The sequence below is a fragment of the Pangasianodon hypophthalmus genome, chromosome 20, assembly GCF_027358585.1.
Source record: "Pangasianodon hypophthalmus isolate fPanHyp1 chromosome 20, fPanHyp1.pri, whole genome shotgun sequence".
In the NCBI taxonomy this organism is placed as follows: Eukaryota; Metazoa; Chordata; class Actinopteri; order Siluriformes; family Pangasiidae; genus Pangasianodon; species Pangasianodon hypophthalmus.
Window position 1 is genome coordinate 7,631,641 of NC_069729.1, and position 27,786 is coordinate 7,659,426.

A 27,786-nucleotide genomic window follows, 5' to 3' on the forward strand; every position below is an offset into this window, starting at 1 on the left:
AAGTAGTAGCATAGACATTTCAAAATGAAAAACCAAACAAACAGTCGTTTATCTCCTTTATTTTTAAATTAGATTTCAGCACTATTTAAAGAGCGCGCGCGCGCACACACACACACACACACACACGGTGGCAGTAGTGCTGCTTCTCCACACAAACTGTAGGAAACATTCATGTTAAGGGTTGGAATTTGTAATATTTATTACAATAAACATTTCAATAGCCTGTCATTCACAATCAGGAATCCCCCCTTTTCCACTGAGGAAACTAAATCAACTCCAGAGCATCATTCCATGTGCAAAATAATTTAACAGTCTTCTAACAAAACCCTAAGAAGTGCTATTTGCCAGAGAAAGAAATACCATAAGACATTAAGCCATATCTGACCCAATAAGCATTAAAAAAAAAAAAAATTGTGTACAATACAAATCCTTTCACGCATCATTTAACTGGTGAAGCATGCATGATCGCAACTGCACACACAGGGTCCTAGAGGCTAAACCACCACTACCTTGGCCCTACAGTTAACACCGAGCTAAAAGCTAATTTAAGAGTTTACATTAATCAACGGACCAGACGCAGCAAAGCCCATCTCTGCCAAGCTCATTATAGATTTACAAGTCTCTGAGACACATTATAGTCTCAGAGGAACATTTAAAAGGTGTATCAGACGATTGTTGGGGGAAATAAGTCCCGGTTTAATTGTGTTTAACATTTAAACATCACTGATTTGCAGTGTTCAACTTTTCTTGCTTTATCTTAATTATCAGACACACGACGGATGATTACGGCAAATGTTTCTGTCCTCTAAATATTTTCTGCATGGATGCAGTGTTTCAGGAATGTCTAGGTGTTTGTGTGTATCTTATTATTTTTTTTTTTTTGCATTCTTTACAACAGTGTGGGCTTACACAAGCAAGAAATGAGATGTGCATGCAAGACAACATGCTGTTTCCTCGTGTGTTATTTTACTACCCCATAAAAGTTGGTTGGAGTCACCCTCAGAAAGTACATAAATCTGAAACCAGTCTTTGACTAGTAATGACTTGGTGTGAAGAACCTTGTTGTATGCCTAAGAAAAGAGCAACTTCACGCCTAAAACCCACAAGACCTGTGCACGTAGAAACGCCATGAACCCAGCTGCACTCATGCATAAAACAAGCACAGTAAAATGTCAGAAAAGAAAAGTCCAGAATGATCACTAATGAAAGAAGCACGCTTTAATCTTCATTCTCCGGATCATGTGAAGTTTTAAGCGCAAGACGGCATGGGGAATTGAGGGTGCCACCAGTCCATGAGACGCACGCTGTGGACAGGGTCCAGCACCACCTGGACGCCTTGCTCCCCTCGCAGCTTTTTTCCCCGGAGTATGGGCGAATCCTGGAACTCCAAGCGCACCCGGTGGTGCCGCATGTCTGTGCTCACGTTAATGGTAAACTGAAAGAGGCAGGAAGGAGTTGGCGTGAGTTCACTTCATGTTTTCTATAGACACAAATAAAACGTGTGTCAACAATGTGCTGTGAGATACACCTGAATATTTAAACAAAAAATAAACTAATTTAAAAAAAAAAAAAAAAAAAAAAAATGGCAGACAGCATAAATATCGTCAGTACCCTTTCTTTAAGGAGCAGGATGCCTAGCTGGGGATCTTTTTTTGGACAATTAGAGAGGCAGCATAAAAAAATTCTGCTCATTTAAGAGTTTTAGGAAAGCATGTATACTAAACATATACTAAAGCAAATATACTATTTTTGGGCCTGACATTTATGACTGCATGTATCCTCAAGTTAAACAGATTATTTTTAAGACATCGAACCTAAATTAAGACCAAACTTGCAGCACTTTTGTTGATGTCATTGAAAGACAAGCAAAAGTATTTCCTAGTCAACCAGCCACACTCAGTTTAATATCAACACATCGTAATGTATGTCAGGTTAACCGTGTTTTAAATGCAGCCCCACACAGTGCAAATGACCCCATAATATCCAGCGCAATTTCAAACCCTGACATGCCAAACCCGATGAGCAGGAGGAGTCCTTTAGTCCTGTATTTCACTTGTCTAAGGTACAAACTGTACAATGCATATACCGTATATACACACTACTGAACTCCTGGGATTTTCACACACACAACAGTCTATAGATTTTACACAGAATGGTGCAAAAATCATTGTCTAAGTGACAGATCTGTGGGTGGAAATGCCTTGTTGATAAGAGAGGTCAGAGGAAAAACGGCCAGATCGTTTCAAGCTGCCGGGAAGGATACAGTAACTCGCTAATAATCACTCTTTACAACCATGGTGAGCAGAAAAGCATCTCAGGATGCAGGAAACATCAAACCTTGAGGTGGACAGCTAAAGACCACATCAGGTTCCACTCCTGTCAGCCAAGAACAAGAATCTGATGCTATCACGGGCAAAGGCTTACCCAAATTAATCAGTTGAAAATTAGGGAGGGTCTACCTGGTCTTTTTACGGTCTTCAGCGGTCCAGTTTCAGTGAGTCTGTGCCCATGATAGCCTCAGATTCTTGGTTCCTGACTTCTGCTATTGTAGCCCATCCACCTCAAGGTTTGATGCTTTGTGCATGCTGAGATGCTTTTCTGCTCACCATGGTTGTAAAGAGTGATGAGTTACTGCATCCTTCCTGGTAGCTTGAATCAATCTGGCCATTTTCCTCTGACCTTTCTTATCTACAAAGTGTTTCCACCCACAGATCTATCACTCACACACTGTTTTTGCACCATTCTGTGTAAAGTCTAGAGACTGTTGTGTGTGAAATTCCCAAGAGATCAGCAGTTTCTGAAATACGTAACCAGCCCGTCTGGTACCAACAACCACGCCATGTTTAGAGTCACAGAGTTCATACTTTTTCTTCATTCTGATGTTTGATGTGAACATTAACTGAAGCTCTTGACCTGTATCTGCATGATTTTATGTATTGTGCTGCTGCCACATGATTGGCTGATTGGATAACTGCATGAATGTGCAGTAGTACAGGCGCTCCTATTAAGGTGGATGGTAAGTGTGCGTGTGTATACACACACACACACACACACACACACACACACACACACACACACACACACAGTTACACAGTAACCAGCAGCTTGTCTGTTTTAGCTAACATATAGACAGTTTACCTGCAAGACCTTTCCTGTTTATTTTCATTAGAAAAGTTTCTATTCTAGGAAAAGATGTTGTGTATAGCAGTTAATAGGAAAGTGTCAGTATAAACGTTTCTAGTGTATACGTCTTAATCCAAACAGATGAGTGGCATTTCTTTCTCCGAGCGCCTGGTGATAAAAAAACCCTGTACATACGCACACTCCATTAAAAGTATTTGTAAACCATTAGATTTGACACATTGCAGATCTGTTTTTTCATGCTTGTCCCTCTTTCGTTTGAAGAAGTGCTATTTTGACCAATTAACTGAAAAATTTGGTTCAAAAGTCACTTTTTGTTGACTCAAATTTTTCAGTGGAATCCCTAATAAATATAGTTAACTGATGTTCATTATATACTGTGGGGTCCAAAAGTCCACATTGAAAATCTGTTTTCTTGTCTCATTTAAAACAGGATATAAACAAAATTTTAGAATCTTAAAATAATTTAAAACAAAGAAAGTAAAATGTTCAATATCTTGCATATTTAATATTCAAGATTCTGCACTATTTCTAGGTCCCTATTTAAATGTAAGCAAATTTGTGATATTGACCATGTTAACCGCTTTGCATAAAAGGTCAAGTTAACTGGATGAATCCAGGCCTTATCTGTTCCATTAAGACACGTGTTCAGATGGCACTCTAATGGATTTGATAGAACCTGAATCATCAGGTTTTACAAACTACTGAAGTCCATGCCAGCTCAAATGCACTGTCATTATAGCAAAAGGGGAAAATACCAAATAATAATAAGACATTCTGAAAGTCATGTAAACATTTCTAACTCAGGTTACTGCTGATAATATAATTAAATGATCAAATTATTAATTTTTCACAGTTAAAGTTTAAAAAATGACTTTTGGACCCCACTGTAGTTGACTAACGTTAGCTAAGTCAGACGTATATTGATAGATTTTATTTCAAAACACTCTCAAGTTACAATAAGAGAAATCGAGGGGGCTGCATCTTTCAAGTGGGAAGATCAAGACGAGAGATTACTAATGTGAGATGGGGGGAAGGGGGGGGTCTTCCGGGGGTGTCGATTAATATCAGAGAGATCAAAACACCTACACAACTCTCAAGATTCATATGGCGATTGGCTCATTGGTTATTTTTATTGAAAGAAAAAAATATGACTGCTCTGTGTGCATCTTAGCAGCGTACTCCGATGTTAAAACACAGAGATCAAGAGTCAAGAGAACAAAACTGGTTGTGCTCTCTGGGTGGGAGGGATAGCATACTGTCTCTCCGCCCACGAGAGCGACGCTAGCCAATCGCATGGGTGTCTGAGAGCTCATGTATGAAGAAGAGGGTAGATAGCGCTTTCCTCAGAGTGTGTTACGCCCGCCCCGTGACTCCTCCTTTCATTCAGCCGGTGCAAACTTGCAAAAAATATTCCTTACGGAAGTAACATTGCCTAGAATTCACACGGGAGGCATCACATAAGCGTATAGTGAGACGGCGAATAAACGTATCATTGTCTATTAGGATCCTCATAAGTATCGTTACATCAGTACAAACACTTTGGTTGGGAGAAGCTACACGATCAGGACATCATTCCAGATTATGACTTTACTGCACATAGAAGTGGAAGTGTGGGGTTTGAGCACCACTAGGCTACAACTAGTGAGCAAAGCCCTTAAGTGTCTCCTGCCTAAAGTCACTTTGGATAGATGTACACGTAAACGTAATGTCACTGACCAGGGACAACGTCATGCCCATGACGACAGAAGTGAAGATGAAGTTGAGGGTGGTGACACGCAGCAGGTAGCAGTCCGAGTCTGGGTTCGTGTTGACGTCCTTATACTGCCTGGGCAGCACTAGACTGTGAGCACAGCCATTTTTCACCTTGGTTGGCTGAAAGTTAAAAACAGTAACGAAAAATCGAACACTGCTTGTGAAAGTGTGTTTGCAGCAAGCTATACAAATCCAAATGTACTTCAAAACACTAAGTCATAAGTCCTAGTAATGCCTTGATTTTAATAATCTTCATTGAAAGTGATCTGGGTGACTGATGACCTTCATAGACATGTTAGTAAAGAGCATAAAAATACCTGCTTTTCAAACTTGAAGTTGAATTCCCACATGGGCTCGGCTCTAGTTCCGGAGACTTTGTTGACCCAAAACAGCAAACACTACAAATAAGGGAGGAGAAGGGAAACCATCATGCTATAGTCTTTATTCATGTCGTGTAGAGAAAGGGTGTTGCAAATGGCAGCATTTATTTATTTATTTATTTATTTTAAACATAATCCTGCCTAGTTGTCTTTCCGCTTTTCTTGGATTTTGGGTTGTCACAGCAGAGAGCTTCCAATGTTGAAAAAAATGTCCAATCTTTCAGAACAGCTCCAATGAGGCCAAGTGCTTTCTTACCTCTGACCACTCAGGTCACGGATTTTGGGAGGAGTGAGAAAAAACAAACATGGAGGACAAATTGCCAGGGAAATATTACAGAGTTAGAGATTTATGGCATTTAATTGGCAGTATTGGGACATTCAACAACGTGCGTGATGCAACAACCCACTTTAACTGTGGCTGCACACAGTCACGTTGCACAAGCAGCTCAAATTCTCTTGATTTTCTGCCCTCAAAGCTACACAGAAGGCAAACGACCTCCTCATCACCAGAACTAGATAGCCAGCCATACTAGTTAGTTTGCCTATACTAGCTATGACTGGTCAAGAGTGTTGTTATGGTTACAACCCCCCATTCCATCAGATCAGTGGCATTAGTTCTGTTGCTCACCTTAGAATTGAGTAGTGTGCTTGGAGTCGATTCGGGAAGTGGTGGACTCTTGGACACCCGAAGGCTGAACGGCTCATAGAGATGAAAGAGGGAGCGGATTACACGGGCACGGAGACAATGCATCTTTAAAAGAGAGTCAGGCTGAAGGCGAGAAGGGAGGTCTGCATCAAGACTGTAGTGTCTGAGAGAGAGAGAGAGAGAGAGGGAAGAATACAAGTTAACGAATATAATGAGCACATCATATTTTCAATCACAATACAGGAGAAAGGAGCTCAGTAAGGACTTAATTACCCCCCCAACACACACACAAACAATGAAAGCATTATTAAGAGAGGCAAAAACTTATCCTCTTTCTTCCACCAGTTTCTCAATTTCAGCAAAAAGTCCATAGAAAAGTCCATAAAGGTAGCTGTTTTGTTAGTTGTACTACCAACGAAACAACACGTCCAAGGTTTTATATGTAATGTTGACTGTAAAAATGAGTTATCTTATTAATTTTTTACTACAACACCCTGTATAACACTATATTTCCCTCTTCCCTCTATATATTTCCCTATATCCTTCAGCTCTTTTCCTGAGTTAGAATTGGTGGTGTGTTATGGCACCACGTCAATGAACAGCACATTGAAAGTTGTTAGCATTTGTCAAAGAAATTGCAAGAAATCAGATTAGCTATGAACAATCAAGGTGAATTGTACCGTATTCTATTGCAAACATATCTGATTCTGCATTGAGCAGTTCAGACTCTGTCTCTCCTCTGTCAATTTAATTCCCATTTGAACTCAGTTATGGTACTTTGCCATTTTTCAAAAGTCCAAAATGAAAATGTAAATCATTTTCATACTCGGGCCTTCCTAAAGGGGGCGAGAGTCATCTTGGAAGAGACAGCTCTAATCAGGATAGAAATGTTTCATCAGAGAATAATGATAATCAGTCAGAATAACTTGTATTGATTATATAGCTATATACATACAACATACAGATAAGATATATTTATAAAATACTTCAGGTTAAAAAAAAAAAAAAACTCTTTTCATCATTGTTGTGAACAAATCTGACTGTACTTCTCACTAAAATGATACCTTTTTTGAGCAAGAAAAGTTTGTGGTAATTATAATATATTATAATTTGCCTGATTTATAATGATAAAACTTACAAACTCTCTAAAGAGAAAATATTACGGCGGTGCACAGGGGTCAGCATGGGCACTACGCATCAAGCTGTGATACACTGTGTGTTCTGACACTTTTCTATCATAGCCAGCATTAACTTTTTCAGCAATTTGTGCTACAGTATCTCTTCTGTGGGATCGGACTAGACGGGCTAGCCTTCACTCCCCATGCGCATCAGTGAGCCTCAGTCACCCATGACCCTGTCACTGGTTCACCGGTTGTCCTTCCTTGGACCACTTTTGGTAGGTACTAACCACCGCATACCGGGAACGCCCCACAAGACCCGCTGTTTTGGAGACGCTCTGACCCAATTGTCCAGCCTTCACAATTTGGCTTTTGTCAAAGTTGCTCAGGTCTGTACACTTGCCCATTTCTCCTGCTTCCAACACATCAACTTCGAGAACTGACTGTTCACTTGCTGCCTAATGTATCATACCCCTTGACAGGTGCCACTGTAATGAGATAATCAATGTTATTCACTTCACCTGTCAGTGGTTTTAATATTAGGTTATATTGCTATTCCACAGTAAAATTTGCTATGTGATTTGCTATTTATATGTATATAAACAGCATTACTAGAACATATGGTACATAAAAGTGCTCAAAGATCATACATTATATAATCTACATTATATAATCGTACAAAGAAAATGATTGCTATGTTTTCCTTACCTCTTATACAGTCTTGTCCAAAACGCTGCAGTGCATGTGACTGTCCAGGCATTCTTACAGATCAGTGCAAACCTGCAGACATCTTCAGGCCGGATGTACGCAGCAAGAAGATGCCATATGTCAATGGGATACTCTTCCCCGTCTGCACCGTCACCGTTTTCTACAACATACACCACAGACACCAAAGTGAGGCAGGCATTAAAAAAATCAACTGCAACTACCTCTGCACGTCTACTTCCTCAGCAATCTAGTAGCAGATTCGAATGATCCTGGATTAGCGGAAGGATCAAAGGTCGCAGTTATCAGTTTTACAAAGACTGTTATGGCCCCGATGATTAATTTTTTGAAAAGGCTGCCTGGGCACTGGATGGCATCATTTTAGAGCATCATTTATTTGCTGTCCCATGCAGTATGCCATGAATCATTCTGTTTACCAAACATGATTACAGATCATCCACTTTCTTTATTGCACTACAGGTCATGTTTATGTTTATTAAAGAGAGAGAGAGAGAGAGAGAGAGAGAGAAATGTAAGTCACTCTGGATAAGGGCTTCTGCCAATGCCATAAATGTAAACGTAAGACTGCAAGTCATGGCTAGTGGCAAAGTTAGGAAAGCACCGTCACCTTTGCGTCTCTTGCTGTTCTTCTTCTTACGTGACCCTCTGCTTTCTCCGTCGCCTTCCTCAGAGTCCAGCTCTTCACTGCTGTCATTCACATCTTTAACCACATCGGCTGCTGACGACAGAACTTCCTGTACAGGACCGTGTGAAGCCTCCAGCCCACACAGCAGCTTTACTGAAGCAAAGACATCAACCAGTACATCCTTTAACCCATGTTAACGCCATCATATGTGACATTTAACACAAATATTTCAAAACTTCTATCCTTTTAGATCTTTATTAGATGGCTTATAACTAAAAGTGACTTTTTTCCCCCTCCCCTAAACACATCTTTGAAATTCAACAGAATGAATCAGTGAGTAAAAGAGTCGATTCATTACACTAAATGAATCGAGTCACTAAAAGAATCATTCTGCCCTTCACTATAGCGCGCGGTTTTAGAGATGAGTTTTAGAGAGCTGTCTTACACTGAGATTCAGCCTCCTTTATTAACTTATGGCTTACCCTTTTTTTCAAACGCATTGGCAACAGCTTTTTTCAGTCTTCCCGACTTGACGATGGCAGGATCGGCGTTGGCATAGTCAGCCACCGTTACTGCAATCAAAGTGACATGACAACACAGACCGGAAGTCACATCACATCCAGTTACATGGATCAATTAAATTATGCAGCATAACCAGCTACATTCAATAACATCAAGCAAAAGTCAAAATGTTTCCTTAATGCATCAGTTACACGGGATTTATTGAAGAATCCCGAGCTTTTTATTTATTTATGTTTTTATCCGCGTGTTAGACTGCTTTGCGTGGAAATAGCCAGCTAGCTAGCACTGCCTGCTAGCTCTAATACCTGACTCCGAGCAAACATCGTCGGCTCGAAACTTCAGCCGTTTTCTGTTCCCTTTCTTGGGCATGGCGACGACGCGAGTCTGTGACTGTCTACCGTGTCTGCTTGCCCTGCCATGTTTCCAGCAGAGGTAACGAAAAACAGAGAAAAATGAGAGAGAAATTGAAAGAAGCTCCTCCGGGATCTTCAGCCATCATGGAACTAACCTTTCCGCTCACGTACTTTCACGCGAGAGTTCGGATTTCTCGCGCGACGGTGATTGGATCGCGCGCTACGTCCGAGCCAAAGCGACCAATGAGCGACGGCGCTGCATAACCAAGGTCTGGGTGCATTATGGATTACGTCATCTCAAGATTTGTTGTACAAGACACTCTGGCTTAAAGGAGTGGCCGATTATAGAAAAATAAAATAAAATAACAATAATAATAACTAATAATAATAATAATAATAATAATAAACAATAATAATAATAATAATAATAATAATAATAATAATAATGAGGAGGAGGAGCAAACATAAATTACGACTTCCTGAGTAGCCTAAAGCTTAAAGCTTTTAAAAATGTATGTCTAATTAATCAGGTCAGTATCAGTATAAACCACTGGCACATATAGGTTTACAGTCATTTGCTGGCACACTTAATCTAGGACATTTTTAAAACATCAGATCTGTTCCTTTGACCACATAATGTCACTCCTACCCTGACTTCACAGCTGTTCTCCCTTTCCTAATACTCACAGGATCTGATCACCTAGAACAAGTGATTGTGAGTGTATGAAGTCATGCACATGCCATGAGGAATATATCTGTCAGTCATGTGACTTGAGGTCAGTTTTGGGAATGCAATGCTTATTTCAAGTATAGCAGCTGCCACCCAGACACACCAATGTCTCCCTGATAGAAAGCTATAAATATATAAATATGTTGTTATTTAGGTTGCAGGAGAAAAGTGATGCTCGGAGCTGCTCCAGTTGGTGCAGTGTTAGAAGGCTGCCAGCAGGGGGCGCAGTGTGGGGCGCTATTTCCCAGGCGCTCCTGACAGCTCAGTGTGCATGACAGCCAGTGCGCTCGCGTGGTGCTGATGTGAGGCACACGCCGGCGGTTTTTCCTTTTCTTTTCTTTTTTTTTTTTTTTTTGGAGCGATCGCGGACGATCATGCGCTTCTCCACGCACACCAGGCTCTGTGTCCTTGCACAGCGTCTGCGTTATCGTGGATGAATCCAGGCTATGTGTGTATCATTGTGGAGATAGCGGATCGGCTGCGTTCCTGCGCGCTTGAAGGAAGGAGGAGGAGGAAGAAGAAGAGGAGGAGGAGGACGACGACGAGAAGGAGTTGGCTCGTGGCGGATGGCAGATGGCAAAGCGATCTGGAGGATGCGATGGACACGATAACCGCGATAATCACTGCAACTGGTGGGCGTTAAATCAGCACGATTTTGGAGCATGCAGGATGATGTGCTCTTCATGTAAGTGATCCGTCCGTCAAAGATGCCACGGTGCTCTGGAAACAGGGTGGAGAGTGTCAGGATGGAGAAAGCCTACACCCATGGAATGACTAAAGGTCAAGTTATTTAGGGAAAGGCATGGTTTTAAAATAAACAGGAAAGTCCAATCAGATCAGTATGGTTGTCTTTATTTTGCGCATGGTAAGGCATCTTGAGTGAGTGATCCCAAGCCAAATCAAAGCACTTGGCTTGATAGCATCACCTTGTCTAACTCATTGAGGAAACTGTCAGACCGAGACTTTGCGGCAGGTTTTCCGGAAAGGTTGGCAAGATGATGTGCGAAGTGATGCCGACCATCAACGAGGGAGACTCGACGAGTTCCCAGAGAGGTTCTCAGAACGGCTCGGATGGGGAGTCCAATTTCGAGCAGCTGATGGTGAACATGCTGGACGAGAGAGACAAGCTGCTGGAGTCGTTACGCGAGACCAGAGATGCTCTCGTACAGTCACAGGCCAAGCTTCAGGAGGCCCTTCATGAGAGGGATGCTCTCCAGAGACAGATCAGCTCCGCGCTGCCACAGGTAAAACAGTGCACATGTGCAGGGAGCTGGGAGTGGGTTTTTCCGCTGTAGAAATGTAGTTACACAGCAGTCTCAACATCACAGGATCTCCAGCCCTCGTCCTGGAGAACAGGCTCTAGATGAACCTGATCATTTGCGAATAGATCTCCAAGAGAAGGGTTAGTAACTACTGATCAGCACCATGCGATCTCCAGAACTGCTCCTGGAGGTCTAGCTTTCGCTAGAACTCAGGCAAAATCTCAGGTAGGGAAACATGTCCCAGGTTGTGGTACGAGTGAAAGTGGGATAGTGAAACATGAACGAAGAACTTGGAATTCTTCAATAACAGTCAGTGTTTAAAGTAATCCCTTACATCTCAGTTATTTATTAACTGATCTTGAATCATCTTAGTCTTTAACTACATATACAACACCATACAACACTACAGGCATCCTGTTATAGAACATTCATCTACCACAGGGTGGAGTTACCACCCTGAAGTGGCTTGTTTTCTTACAACAGCACATCCCACGTGTTTTATTCCTGTTACACCGCAGCAATTTGCCAACGATGACCATTTTTAATTTATTCATTAATGACAATCATCAATTATAATCGGTTATAGCTATATTTAATGCTGCCATATCTCTGTGATAGATAGATAGATAGATAGATAGATGTACTCTATTGTTCCTGGAGGGAAAATTTGGGAATTTTCCTTTCTATAGAAATGATAATATATTAGAACGACTGCATTAATGCAAGTCTATCATTTGGCAGTACTTTCAAAGCCATGCTGTTATAGAAAACTTGGCAACACCTTCTGACCAGTCAGACTTGAGAATACAAGCATGCAGTGGTAAGACATGAAATATTCTGTTACTACAGCGAAACTAATAGGAAAGTGTGTATTTACGAGCGTGAGGAAGTCTCGACCTGCTGACAGGAGAGTTTAAGGGGTTAGCGTTAACGCTTGTAAAAAGTTGGTAGAGGAGATAAAATATTATTTTTGATATTGTAGTTGTTCCTCTTTCGGCTGCTCCCATTAGGGGTCACCACAGTGGATCATTGGTCCACATATATTATTTGGCAGTTTTTACACTGGATGCAACCCTCCCCCATTTTATCAGGGCTTGGGACCGGCACTGAGAGCGCACTCTTGCACGCAACCCCAGTGGCTGGGGTTGATTCCCTGGCCAGGAATCAAACCCGGGACGCAGCAGTGAGTGCGCTGTGGCCTAACCACTAGTCCTCCAGTGACTCTTTTAATATTATAGTAATTATCGATATTATAGTTAGTGAACTAGCTAGTTCACTACCCTACATTGACCAACGCTAGCTAACATAATTAGCACACTAAAATGTTGCTAGTCTAAGTTAGGCTAATGTTAAAGGCTAGAAATGTTGGCTAGTTACATTTCATAGACGCTTTGCTGTTGTTACTTGCCTAAGGCTGGCTAACCTTAAGTCAGTCAGCTAGTGTGTGTTAAGTAGCTAATAGCATTATAATGTTAGCCTAGATACATGATATCATATTTTTCTTTTTTAAAAGCAGGAGTTTTATATTGTTGCTCTGATTTCTCTAGAAAAACCTTGATGATGTCTTGTAAATCAGTCATGCTATATGTGTGTTGAAAGTGAATTTTGCAGGAGGAGTGTCTTTGTGACCACCATGAGATCTGGTGTTCTTTTTTAGCAATCCAAATCTAACATCTACTTCAGCTAAATTCTGTCTTCACAGCTCTGAAATGAATCTTTTGAAATTCGGGGTCTAATATTAACTGGGGAGTAGCTGTCCAGGAGAAAGGGCAGAAACCAGTGCCCTATGTGCTCTTGTTGCTCTGCAGTTTTACTTCAGCATGTGCCCCTTGATACATTTGTCAACATTAATAATAGATCGATATGGTGAGGTGTTGCTCAGGAATGTATAAGAACCAAGGAGGCCCCTGCTTTGGAGACTATAAATGGTAAAGGCATCCATTTGTTTGATTTCCAGAAATAGCTGAGCAGGAAATGACTTAATTCATTCCACTGACATTTGCAGAGAAATGTCACACATTCCCTGTGTAAGTCACAAAAAGGAAAACTCCATCCTGAAACACATTAAATATGTTTATATTGAAATATTATAGTGGAGACATTGGTGCAAATTTTGGACTCAGACTTCCAGAATGCAATGCAGCTATACAATACAGAGACCTGGCTTGGCTAGTTGCAATCTACAAGAGGACAAGCATGACTGCATTGATGGCAGCATTAGCAGAAAGTTGGAGAAATAACCTAATCTGGTTGAGCAGAGTGTACATGAGGAGGTGAGAGAAGAGGACAGTCTAAAATCAGGCAGCCAAAAGGCATTGTGGGTAATGTAGGAAACCCACATGGTAAGTATAAAGCTTAATATGGAAACTGTCCAGGATGGATTTTTCATTTAAGTTCAATCAGTGAATGTATTATTCATGGTGACACATTTTAATTACGATTCAACAACCCACACTTTATTACATCACAGGTGGAAAGTAAAGATTTATCTTTACAAAGGTGCAGCATAATTCCCTCACTCATATGACTTGGCTGGGACTCCATATATATACACATATATATATATATTTATATATATATATATGTATATATATATATACATATATATATATATATATATATATATATATATATATATATATATATATAATGACTACATATTTTTCCCCTTGTTTTAGGTAAATCGTGGCCACGTTTTATTAATTCATTCCTTCATTCCCTCGAATGCATTTACCTAAAACGAGGTAACAAATTAGTAAAACATGGCCATGATTTAATTAAAATGAGGGAACGAATTAATAAAACGTGCTCACATATTAATAAGTTGTGGGAACGAATTCTTAATTCTTGGCCTCGATTTTTTTTTTTACCCGCATGTCATGTGCAGGGCTCTTTGGAGCAAAGACAGTTGAAAACATTATATATATACATATATATATATATATATATATATATATAAAAATGTAGATGATGAACATTGGTTAGTTGCTGTTGGCGTGCTTCTTTGTTCAAATCTAATTTGGTTTGTCATCAGTGTATGCAAACACAATAATAACCTGTGCAATAAAGGGCAACGTGAAAACCAGTTCTTATTGCAAAATATATTAAAGCATATATCAGTGTGGTGAGGGTCAAGGTGATAGAGCAGATGTAATAAAATGATCACCATTAAGTGAGATGATGATGCAGAAATATATATTATATATTCAGTATACATAAAATATATATATATATATATATATATATATATATATATATATATATATATATATATATATATATATATATACATACATATATATATATACACACAGTATATACAATCAGGTCCATAAGTATTTGGACAGTGACACAATTAAAAAAAAAATTATTTTGCCTCTGTACACCACCACAATGGATTTGAAATGAGGCAATCAAGATTGTTTAACAAAAAATATTGCATTAACCATTTAGGAATTGCAGACATTTTTTGCAGAGTTCCTCCATTTTCACAGGCTCAAAAGTAATTAGACAAACAAACAATCATCAATACTTGGATGCAAATCCTTTGCAGTCAACGACTGCCTGAAGTCTGGAACTCATGGACATCACCAAATGCTGAGTTTCCTCCCTTGAGATGCTTTGCCAGGCCTTTACTGTAGCTGCTTTAAGTTGCTGCTGGTTTGTGGATCTTTCTGCCTTCAGTTTTGTCTCAGTTGAGATCTTCAGCCATTTAAGAACATTCCATTCTTTGCCTTAAGAAGCTCTTGGATTGATTTCGCAGATTGATATCCATCTGTACTGTGAAGCACCATCCTATCAGTTTTGCACCATTTGACTGAATCTGAGCAGAAAGTATAGCTCTATACACTTCAGAATTCATCCTGCTGCTTCTATCAGCAGTCACATCATCAATAAACACCAGTGACCCAGTTCCACTGGCAGCCATACATGCTCATGCCATAACACTACCTCCACATGTTTGACAGATGATGTGGTGTGTTTTGGATGATGAGCCCTTCCTTTCTTTCTCCATACTCTTCTCTTCCCATCATTCTGATACAAGTTAATCTTGTTCCAGAACTGGTCAGGCTTTTTTTTAGAGGTTTTTTTTTTAGCAAGTCTAATCTGACCTTTCTGTTATTGAGTGTTGCTAATGGTTTGCATCTTGAGGTAAACCGTCTGTATTTACATTCACGTAGGCGTCTCTTGATTGTAGACTTTGACAATGATATGCGTACCTCCTCGCAAGCATTCTTGACTTGGCTAGGTGATGTGAAGGGGTTTTTCTTCACCAAGGAAAGAATTCTGCACTCATCCACTTTAGTTGTCTTCTGTGGTCTTCCAGGCCTTTTGGTGTTGCTGAGCTCACCAGTGCATTCCTTCTTTTTAAAAATGTATCAAAATTGTTGTTTTGGCCACACCTAAAGTTTCTGCTATCTCTCTGATAGGTCTGGTTTGTTTTTTGTTTTTAATGTTGGCCTCCTTCACTTGCATCAACACCTTTTTTGGACCGCGTATTGAGAGTTCTCATGAACAGCTACCAAATGCAAATTCAATGCTTGGAATCAACTCCAGACCTTTTTATCTCCTTAATTTGTGAAATAATGAGGAAACAGGCCACACCTGGCCATGAAACTGCTTATCAGTCAATGGTCCAATTTAACCTCAAGTGGGCTTTGAACTCTTTTGCATCATAATCATGTCTTTCACCAGGATGCCCAAAAAGGTCACAGCAGCAAAAAGGTGCACGATTATACACATCTCCCTTAACTTTTGAGTATCACCAGACTGTTTAGGCATCAGAGAATGTGGATGTGGGTCATGCAAACAGTGTGAAAGACTTCTGGGGAGCATATATATTCTGTCATTTCTACGATTGGTCTATAATCAGGGTTGAGTAGCAGGGCTAATGTGGATTGCTCTGAACTTTTATTGTAAAACCAAGTGATACAGAATGGTAAGAAGACATAGAATGGTATGAAGAAGTGAAGCTGGGGCTGATTTCCTTCTAGCCCAGACTTTCAATTCACGCAGCCTATCAGTAACAGTTGTGTCAGGTGATTACCAGAATGAAACGCCTTCTGTAGTTAATCTCCATTTGGGCTGATATTTTTCAGCACATTTTTTCTGCAAAATGCTTTTGGAGGAGAAACTAAAAGTGGCTAGTCGGAGCGAACATTCCCCATACCATGTACAAATGACATAAAAGGACAAATGACAGAACTGCATGTTTATGATTTTGAATAAAGGGGTTACAACTTTTCTGTTCGCCATGTTTGGTATTCAGAGGACTTGAAACACTTAAACACTGAATGCATGAATCAACTATCTTTAAGTGTCTGTGTGTAATAGTTTGCCCCACATCACTGTTATTATGCTATTATTCTTATTATGATATAATGTATTGCTAAAAATAGCTTTTAGTCCTCTCATCTCATATCATACATGTACTAAATATACCTACTCTGTGCTTCTTTTGCTCCATTCTAACAGGAATGTGAGTATGTTAGTGTTAGTGTTAGTGTGCTTACTGTAAAGTAATTTTACTCTGATCTATACAGGTCATGAAGCCTGATGGCTTTGTTGTCTGAGAATCTAATTATGAAGTCTCTAATTAAAGCCTTTCAGGAAGTGGATGTTAGGTTCTCTTTCTGTCTCATATCATTATGAGCGGGTACCTTGCCAGAGATGGAAAATAGAAGATGGTCAACTTTGCTCTGTACCTACTCTCCTTTTCTCTCTCTCCTTTTCTCTCTCACTCTCTCTCTCCCTCTCTATGTGCTTTCCTTGTGTGTTTTCACGTGCTAAAACAACATTTTTATTACTATCCAGCTCTAAATCCCCTCAACTCAATTAACAGAGTTCATTCAGTTGGGTAAGAGCTGAAAAAGATGGAGCTAAGACTGTTCTGTTTATGTGCAAAAGAGGAATGTGCATATCAGAGGAAAAATTCTTTAATTATTTTTTGGGACAAACCCCCCAAAAAGATGCTGGGGAGCAGCACTGGACCAAGGAAGAGCAATATTTTCCTGCACTAGTTATTTCATAGTTCAGTGTCCAGTAGGAAATGTAAAACTAGATTGCTCTTTTTTTTATGTTTAAAACATCTTACCAATGTACTGATGCTCTGCACCACATGATGATATTGCACTGCACTAAAACTAAGATTTCCTTCAAGAAAATGTTCATCATACAAGTAACGTAATCATACAAGATATATATATATATGTGGGGTATTTGGAGGCCAAGTCAACACCTTGAACTCTTCGTCATGTTCCTCAAACCGTTCCTGAACAATTTTTGCAGTGTGGTAGGGCACATTATCCTGCTGAAAGAGGCCACTGCCACTAGGGAATATTGTTGCCATGAAGAGGTGTGTACTTGGTCTGCAACAATGTTTAGGTAAGTGGTACATGTCAAAGTAACATCCACATGAATGCCAGGACCCAAGGTTTCCCAGCAGAACATTTCCCAGAGCATCACACTGCCTCCACCAGCTTGCCTTCTTCCCATAGTGCATCCTGGTGCCATCTCTTCCCCAGATAAGTGATGCACTCGCACCCGGCCGTCCACATGGTGTAAAAGACAACATGATTCATCAGACTAGGCCACCTTCTTCCATTACTCCATGGACCAGTTCTGATGCTCACTTGCCCATTGTAGGTGCTTTCGTTGGTGCACAGGGGTCAGCATGGGCACTCAGACCGGTCTGCGGCTACGCAGCAACTGCGATGCATTGTGTGTTCCGACACCTTTCTATCATAGCCAGCATTAACTTTTTCAACAAGTTGTGCTACAGTAGCTCTTCTGTGGGATTGGACACCCCACAAGACCTGCTGTTTTGGAGATGCACTGACCCAGTCGTCTACCCATCACAATTTGGCCCTTGTCGAATACACTCAGGTCCTTACACTTGCCCATTTTTCCTGCTTCCAACACATCAACTTAGAGAACTGACTGTTCACTTGCTGCCTAATATATCCCACCCCTTGACAGGTGCCACTGTAATGAGATAATCAATGTTATTCACTTCACCTGTCAGTTGTTTTAATGTTATGATTGATCTGTATATATGGTATACTTTTGCTCAGGGATACAATTATTTATTCACTTATATATATAGTCATAAAAATAAATAATTATGCTGTAGACGTATACAGTAGAATAGGGCAATTCCATGCAAATGTGAACCTTACTACAGAAAAATAAAGATTTTTTTTAATGATGCTTTCCAAAACAAGAAATATTTTCAAATATACTTTTTGTGTTCATTGAAGTCTCTTTTGTGTTATACATATGATACTTTCTGCAATGGTCTTTACAATTCAAAGAGTTTGTACAAAATGTGTAGTCTCCCACAAAAGTGTGTAATTGCTGTGTATTTGAAACACGCGAATTAATACATGCGTTTTCAAGATTTGTTTGCACTGTTCTCAAGAGGTGAAATGACAGCATATGCAAATTAACTCATTGATCCCAAGCTTGTCTTTGCTGTGAGACATTTTGTTAGCCAGCGTGACTGCAAATGTCACATCCATAACACAGGAATTGCCCTATAACATGATATTAAATAAAGAATAAAACATGGGGCCATGGTGGTGTTATAGGAAAATAATCAAGGATGCAGTCCAACACAGAGCTGAGTTACTGTTACCACCTAAAAATTGACTATTTTGCTATAACAGCAATTGTTCTATTCTTCTTAAACCACAGCAATTTTCCAAGGCTAACAATTTATTAATTAAATAATCTTGCATTGTATTTTTTTTTATCCATTTATAGTTACGTTTAGTTATGTCTTGAAGTTAATAAGACAAAATAAATGTCACTTGTCAAGGGAGGTAGCTAATAAATTTGTGAGTTATCCACCTGTGCTGTTCTCTTGACTTTTACTAATTTCAAAAATGATTTGCATTTAGGTGGATACTGACCTGAAAGCGCAAAACCCTCCATCCTGAAGAAGGGTACAGCTTTACCTCTAACGGTTACAATGCACTGACACTGGAGACTCCTTCTAAAACTGCTAAACAAACATCTAGCATTATATCGCCACTGATACACTTTTTTAAATCGTCATTTTTTGTGACTCCTGTGTTTACCTGTGATTATATTTATGAGAATGATGAGCTTCTCAGACAAAAAATGACTCTCCTCCACCAATAACAGTTCTTTATTGTACTATAGATTGCACACCTGGACAAATGTAACTCAGCATAAAAATGGTTTGTAAGTAGTTGATCAGGCTCTTAGATTGCCTTCTGCGCTTCATGTCCAAGCAGAATATATAACAATGACACATTCCTATGTTCCAGGATGACAACTGTAGGGTGTATAGAGCCAAATCTGTGTTAATCGTTCAACAAGCATGATAGACAAAATCAGAGGATCTCAATCCTAAAGAAAACTCATGAAATTATTTGGATCAGTAAAACCCAAAATAAGCCGCAAACTCTAGAGTGGACTATAACTGAACTCAAACAAAACAGTGTTAGGGGGAAAGAAAATGTGAAAGACCCCATGTGACTCATGTTGTATTCAGGGAGCTTAACTGAGACCTACATGCCTAAGACGCTGTCCTGCTTTGCCTCATCATCTTGAAAACAGCAGCACATGATGGATGTATGTGTGTTCAGAGCTCTCCTGGGTTTACACAGTGCATGGTCGGCACACGACGGGGGAAGCGGGCGTCTCAGCAGTACTGTCAGTCAAAACTGCTGACTGTAAAGAGTAGCTGGAGACCTCAGTGCAGAAAGAGAAAGAATACAGTGATCTGACAGTTAAATGGGGAATACAGTAGCAGTTAACAGTTTGGACACACCTGATGTATGATTTTTAACTTCAACACATTTTGATGTACAGGTTTCTGAAGTTCTAGGACAAATATAAATAGTGAAGTGAGCACTTTTACATTTTTTTTTTTTTCATTTTAGCTAGAGTACAAAGCTCTGAGTTTTATCCAATAGCTAATACCGCTTCTATACTGATACTGATAAATGAGTTAACCCTTTGTAAGCTTTAATTGCCAAGTAGCATGTATCAGAGGCGTGGTTTAAGATAATCCATGTCCTATATTTATGTCTATGATGTGTCAGTTAACATCACATATATAAGATGCTTTCGCAGATTGAAAAATATGTCAAACACAATCTAATACTGATTGTAATTTTTCATTCAATTTAATGCATATAATTTTCAGAAACAGTGATGTAAAGAAAACCACAAGGCAATTAAAAGCACAGTGTTTTTCACTTGCCCATGCTTTTGCTGCCTGAAAATGTGGTAGCTAACTTCATGAAATAATGTATGATATAATAATGAAAAATAAACAGCGCTGCTGGAAAAATTCACAAATTCTAACAATATAGTTTTCTGTCTTCTATCTAATGTGCCTGAGTAGGCGAGCTATTTCAAACAGTGATGCCTTTCCCAAATCAAGAAACTGTTATTTAGGTTGCAATTTTTTTTTTATTTAAGTTTTTAGGGTCGTTTCATTCCAAAACGATCAGAAAAAGTACCTGGACACGCTATCAGAATCGACTATAAAACTGGAACACACTCTGGAAAACTGCTTCCAGTCAAAAATATGTGTGATGAACATACAAATTTTTACAATATTCAGTATTAAAGTAATTAAATGATTATTTTTTTGGAGAGCCAGCAGAGATATTTGGCCCTGTGCGCAGTGTATAGTCTGTGTGAGCTATATGGAGCAGCAGCTCAGGAAAGAATACTTCTTTCTTTGTACAGAAATGTAGTAGAAATGTGGTTTCCCTTTGGAGCTCAGTAAAGCAGCACTTAGTTTGGGCTAAAACCAAATAATGCATCTCCCATTAGTATGAAGAACTTCTATGTCCCGTGAGCGGGGTTGCCAGATACTGAGTATAATATCCATGTATTGCAGATACAGTGGTATCCAAAAGTTTGAGATTGAAAATCTGGGATTTTTTTTTTCATTTGGGAAAATGGAAATAAAGAAGGTTTTAGAATGTTGAAATATTTAAAACAACGAAAGTAAATGTTCAATATCTTGAATATTTAATATTCTTTTTCGCACAAACCTGTTTAGTCCACGCCATCTCGAGTGTACACTATCATTAAAGCAAAAAGAGGACATACCAAATACCTTGAAACTCTGAATTTCATGTAAATATTTCAGGAATTCTACTTTTCCACCCTAGTTGTTGTCAGTAATATAATTTGTAATGAAAATTGTTGTATTAAATTAGAAAAAGAATGCAAAATACAAGCAATTTCACTAGTGCTCTCAGACTTCTGGACCCTGCTGTACATATTGTAATTCACACATGTGCACCACTGTTCACTTGCTTCCCCTGAAAAGACAGAGAAACAGAAGATGATGATGTTAGCTTTTTCTGCTCAAACATTTTTGTCTTCTTTTTATGTGGTTAGGAATTTAGTTGTGGTGGGAATTTTGCTGAAACCTGGCAACCCTCCCCAGGAGCTAGAACTCAGCAGCAAAGTAAAAACCTCTCACTCACAAGTGATTGAGATGTTTTTCATCCTGTGGGATCCACACCTATTCTGAAGCTTTTTGGCAATCTTTCTTTGAAAAAAAAAAAAAAAAAACACTTATTCTTCCCCTACTGTCTGGATCCGTATTCACATTCATTTAGGACGCATTATCTGTCCAATCTGAAAAATGTATTCATATTTGGTTACACCCTTAAAACATCCTAAGGGAAATGAACAAGTATATGATTATTATCCTCTTCTAACAAAGTTTTTAGCACAGTACATGATGTTTAGGCCCTTGTCAAAAAGCCAGCATTACACCTACGAGATGTTGTGCTCTGTTCTCACATCTCATATATAAAAAAAATTATTATTTGAGTCTGATTAGCTTTATTTTCTCTCTACTCTCTGTACTAAGTAGCTTTATGCTGCACTTTATTTTCAGTTTTTCTTTTCCAGAGTGTTTCCACATTCGTGGTTCTGATTCAGAAAAGATCATCTGACATCCATGCACATGAAGTGTATTAAGTTTAAAATATACAGTACATACCGAATGAAATCATTTGTTTTGCAAATGTCAGTAAGGGGTAGCTTTTTTCTTTCTCTGCTTGTTGAATCTACTTATCTGCTAGGCAAGGAAGAATTAAAAGCTATCAGCCTGGACATTTCTGTTTACACTATATTACCAAAAGTATTCGGTCACCTGCCTTGACTCACATATGAACTTAAGTGCCATCCCATTCCTAACCCATAGGGTTCAATATGATGTCGGTCCACCTTTTGCAGCTATAACAGCTTCAACTCTTCTGGGAAGGCTGTCCACAAGGTTGAGGAGTGTGTTTATAGGAATTTTTGACCATTGTTCCAAAAGCGCATTGGTGAGGTCACACACTGATGTTGGTCGAGAAGGTCTGGCTCTCAGTCTCCGCTCTAATTCATCCCAAAGGTGTTCTATCGGGTTCAGGTCAGGACTCTGTGCAGGCCAGTCAAGTTCATCCACACCATACTCTGTCATCCATGTCTTTATGGACCTTGCTTTGTGCACTGGTGCGCAGTCATGTTGGAAGAGGAAGGGGCCCGCTCCAAACTGTTCCCACAAGGTTGGGAGCATGGAATTGTCCAAAATGTTTTGGTATCCTGAAGCATTCAAAGTTCCTTTCACTGGAACTAAGGGGCCAAGCCCAACTCCTGAAAAACAACCCCACACCATAATTCCTCCTCCACCAAATTTCACACTCGGCACAATGCAGTCCGAAATGTACCGTTCTCCTGGCAACCTCCAAACCCAGACTCGTCCATCAGATTGCCAGATGGAAAAGCGTGATTCATCACTCCAGAGAACGCGTCTCCACTGCTCTAGAGTCCAGTGGCGGCGTGCTTTACACCACTGCATCCGACGCTTTGCATTGCACTTGGTGATGTGTGGCTTGGATGCAGCTGCTCGGCCATGGAAACCCATTCCATGAAGCTCTCTGTGTACTGTACTTGGGCTAATCTGAAGGTCACATGAAGTTTGGAGCTCTGTAGCAATTGACTGTGAAGAAAGTTGATGACCTCTTTGCACTATGCGCTTCAGCATCCGCTGACCCCTCTCCGTCAGTTTACGTGGCCTACCACTTCGTGGCTGAGTTGCTGTTGTTCCCAAACTCTTCCATTTTGTTATGATAAAGCTGACAGTTGACTGTGGAATATTTAGGAGCGAGGAAATTTCACGACTGGATTTGTTGCACAGGTGGCATCCTATGACAGTTCTACGCTGGAATTCACTGAGCTCCTGAGAGCGGCCCATTCTTTCACAAATGTTTGTAAAAACAGTCTGCATGCCTAAGTGCTTGATTTTATACACCTGTGGCCAGGCCAAGTGATTAGGACACCTGATTCTGATCATTTGGATGGGTGACCGAATACTTTTGGTAATATAGTGTATATTTACAGTATGTTAATGTTTACTCTTCTTGAGCCCTGCATTATATGATCATTTCAGTTATTTTTCTGCAGTAGAAAATAGCAGCCTCGTGGCATGAGTAGCAGTGTTTATGATAAGAAAAGTATGATTGTGATGATTGTGATGCTTCACACATACTAGCAGATTATCATGCTAAACGGACTGCATTAAAGACAGCTTTTTGTTATTAAATAGCTTTGGGTGACAGAATTGTAATTGGGATTCAAATCTGAAGCTCTGCTCTTACTGTACCTTCTTTCTCCTTTGCCTACTGAGCAGCTGTGTGTGTGTGTGCGTGCGTGTGTGTGTATGCATGAAACAGGAGATTGCTTTTACGCCCAGTCCCGCCCTGTCTGAGAGAGCTGAGCACTGCTATTTAGAGAGTGTGTGAGTGTGTGTGTGACTGTATTTCCTACATGTATCTATGTGTGCCTACGTATGTCTTGTGCGTATGTGACTCTGCATTGCTAATATCCTTATTTATTTGTACAGGAAATCTCCATTGAATATTTTTTTTTTAGCATGTATGACTCTCTTGCTTTTTTCCCCGAAGTCCTAGCTATACCAGATGTCATGGTTCCAAATGTGTAAAATTCCAAGTGATTAACAATGCAAAGCAAAGTGGCAAGCAGCCATATTCAAAGTTGAGTCATGAGCAGGGGGATTTATTCAGAGTCAGTGACGTACGTCTAATACGTCAATATTTTACGCAGGGAAAGTTACTCATATTCAGAGATGCTTTACGCATGTGCTTGTATTTCTAGGCTCTTCATCCAGACCACCTTTAAACTTAAAAGTTTCCTGTCAAATGTAATACGGTGTAATATTAAAGAATTAAGACTAATATGATTATAAGAATGAGAAGATGGCAAGCATTCAAATAAAAATCTAATAAGAGTCTAGTATATTGCCAATGTATTGCTTCATGAATAGTCCTGCAAATTTGCTTTAACAATATGGCTTCCACTGTCATTATTCCACAGCTTAAAAAATAGCACTTGATCCAGCATATCCTATTATTTTGCATTTTATTTGTTTATTTTTTACATCCGATGCCAGTTCATTATGACAGTTAATTATGTGCACAACTTAATGTGGCCACGAGATATGAAATTGATGTTGTGAAGTCATAAGGGATACTTTTAAAAAAAATAAAATAATGCCAATGTAATTTGATTTGCTGTGCTGTAAAGAAAACGTGCCCATAGTTTGAAGGATAAGCTGACCAAACACTCGTCTGCTACACATAAGTGGTGTTCATAATTTTATCCATAAAAATTTGGTTCTTAGCATAAGTAATATCTAAGATTATGTCTACTCTGGTGAGCTTTTCACAGACTTTAAAGGGACAATGCTATTAACTAATTAATTAATTAATTAATTAATTAGAAATGTCATTTTTGTGTATTTTATAATGGCGTTTCATAGGTTTTGAGTGTATTTACAGCCCAAAACATACCTTCCAGCATGACATATTGTTGGTTACATCAAACTGTCAGACAGTGAAGTTTAGGTTCAAGGTCAGAATTACCTAAAACTGAGACACGCGTTACATCTGAGGTCTGATTATTTTGGTATTCTGGTATTAATAGCCCAGGGTTACTTAAATTTTGTAGATTTCTATGAAATCCTTCAAACCAAAATCCTTCTGACTTGTTAGAAGTCCTACAAACATTCTCCGAGATCATATGGGATTTAAATGCCCGGACATGCAGTTGTGATATTCAATGAAAAATCACGTCCTCAGTAAAATTCTTGTCCCGCTTTACACACCCAACACATGTCGATTGATACTGTACTGGTAAAAGACTTTTGTGCTCCCCCTTCTTTCAAACAGCGACTCAGCACCACACACAGCTCAGTAAGTTCCCCTCTCAGTGATAAATGAGCCTGATCAATATCTGCTATTTTCTCATCCCTTCTCACTGGAGGATGCTTCATTTCTGCAGAGTCTTTGAAAATTTACACTGGCCTGGCTGGGGACTGTTTAGGCCAGCAGACAGTTTATTTTTAATTTCCTAAATAAATGGTGGTTTGTATCATGGCTTAGGTTTTGAGATGGTCCTGATGTGAATTTGTGTTTTGTGAAGTGTCTAATTTAATAAAGGTTTTATATAAAACAAGAAATCGAATTAATAAAATTCATATCTGGAATGCCTCAGATTTGGAAATTGGAAAGTGGTGAACATAAGTAACTCAAAGTGGATAGAAATTACAATACATAGATACATATATACATATATACACACACATACATCCAGAAAACCTGGAAGAAACCCACACAGATGCAGGGAGAACATAAGAAACTTCATACAGTCATTAACGAGAGCTCAAGATTGAACCAGGGACCCTGGAGCTGCGAGGCGGCAGCATTACCCACAGCACCACCATGTTACCCAAATGTTATATTCACATGTTTAGCTAAACAGAAATGTAATATTCTGTAGCTGGACTATTGGAGGCCTTCAAACACTATAACCACTATGTCCTAGTATTACAAAAGTATTCTAACTCTGTAAAATGGGAGGAAGGAGCTCTTTAAAGTAGTTCATGACTCACTTCATGAGCAGCAGTAATGGTATTTTGGATTTTTTCTGTGAGTTAGAGCAACTGGCTCACCAATGAGTTGACTCTTTGTTTACAAAGCAGGCAAATCAGGTTTTCAGTCTTTGCATAACTATCACTTAAACTGTTCCATGAAATCTACTCTTCCTTTTTTCTGATTTACAAAATAACATTATACTTTGCATTGCTTTTGTTATAAAATCTATTTAAATAAATGTAAAACCAGCAACATGCTACGTACATTATTTGCATTGACAAATACAGTTACCATTCTAGCATTAATATTATTGTGCTTACTGTGTTTGCACTTAAATTTCATTAATGTTGAATTTGAAGAACATTCCTCTCCATTTATCCTGATGTTCACCAACCCAATACACTATATGGCCAGACATACACAAACATACACTATATGGCCAAAAGTATGTGGTCTGACCATCACACCCATATGTGGGCCTTCCCCAAACTGTTGCCATAATGTTGAAAGCACACAATTCTAGTCTAGAGTCTTTGTATGCTATAGCTTTAAGCTTTAAGCGACGTAAGTAAACCTGTTCCAGCATGACAGTGCCCCTGTACATAAAGCGAGCTCCATGAAGACATGGCTTGAGTGGAAGTACGTGAGCGGCCTGCACAGAGCCCTGACCTCAACCCCACTGAACACATTCGGGATAAACTGGAATGCTGACTGTGCATCAAGCCTCCTCGTCCAACATCAGTGCCCGACCTCACTAATGCTCTTGTGGCACAGCCACACTCCAAATTCTAGTAGAAAGCCTTCCCAGATGAGTTGAGGTTATTAAAACAGCAAAGGGGGACTAAATCTGGAATGGGATTTTCAACAAGTACATAGAGGTGTGATGGTCAGGTGTCCACAAACTTTTGGCTACACCACTGCCTTTTCTATCAAAAACGTTCTTTTTCTTTTTTTTGTTTTTAAATTAGCCGTAGAGATTCTAGTGATGTCAGTATGAAAATAAAAGTGTTATGCTCACAGAAGAGAAATCGTAGTCTTCATTCCATTGGCGATCTTTCCTTACACTGTTATCAGGAATGTATGGTTGATAGCTATCGGCTTGGTCTTGCATGCTGTCCGGACAAGCTTCACTTTCCATGTTGGTTTCAAAGCACCACAGATGGGTGGTCATGTAACCAGAAGTCAAACAAATTGCTTATAGCATTTATTTTTGGAAAAAAAAGGGCTTTAAAAGAACAGGCACTGAATGATTCATATATCTCATGCTACAGCAGCAGTGTTTGAAGTCAATCTATTGCTCAGTTACACTTTCATTTCACACTCAGCCACATACAGAGAAAATGTTGGGGGTTTATATCTACATCTTATACACTACTATGCCATGTTTGCTATACTGCATTGTACAATTCAGAATAAGGTTCATTTCTTTCATGAGTTTTTAATCTTCTGCCAACAGACAATAACATAATCTCTGTAATATAAGTAGGGATACATAGAAAATGGTAATGCATATCGATCCAATACTGTGCTCATTTTCTCGTAATAAATGCTCAGATTGGATACCAATATCCAATACCATGTGATGA

At 39.4% G+C, this 27,786-nt stretch overlaps 2 protein-coding genes across 9 annotated transcripts in view; one reads left to right on the top strand and one right to left on the bottom strand.

Moving 5' to 3' along the window:
* Positions 1-810: 810 nt before the first annotated feature.
* Positions 811-9,436, bottom strand: tmem183a (transmembrane protein 183A). Of its 2 annotated transcripts, none has more exons than XM_026935739.3 (8): positions 9,219-9,436; positions 8,874-8,963; positions 8,374-8,544; positions 7,749-7,908; positions 5,905-6,085; positions 5,214-5,294; positions 4,861-5,016; positions 811-1,435 (listed from the first exon to the last, which is right to left on the bottom strand). In XM_026935739.3, the coding sequence occupies exons 1-8, from the start codon at positions 9,280-9,282 to the stop codon at positions 1,250-1,252; spliced, it is 1,089 nt and encodes a 362-aa protein (XP_026791540.1). In that variant the 5' UTR covers positions 9,283-9,436; the 3' UTR covers positions 811-1,249. The 2 variants fall into 2 exon arrangements, with proteins under 2 accessions (XP_026791540.1, XP_026791541.1); XM_026935740.3 differs by having other exon boundaries at positions 1,341-1,480.
* Positions 9,437-10,199: 763 nt separating this feature from the next.
* The window catches only part of ppfia4 (PTPRF interacting protein alpha 4), a 129,013-nt gene continuing 111,426 nt past the window's right edge, over positions 10,200-27,786 (top strand). For 4 of the 7 annotated variants that reach the window (XM_053226999.1, XM_053227000.1, XM_053226994.1 and 1 more), the window contains exon 1: positions 10,201-11,240. In XM_053226999.1, the coding sequence (XP_053082974.1) occupies positions 10,992-11,240 (249 nt within the window). In that variant the 5' untranslated portion in view covers positions 10,201-10,991. Of the gene's footprint in view, positions 11,241-27,786 lie in introns of all 7 variants that reach the window. The other 3 variants (XM_053226995.1, XM_053227001.1, XM_053226997.1) reach the window with 2 other exon arrangements.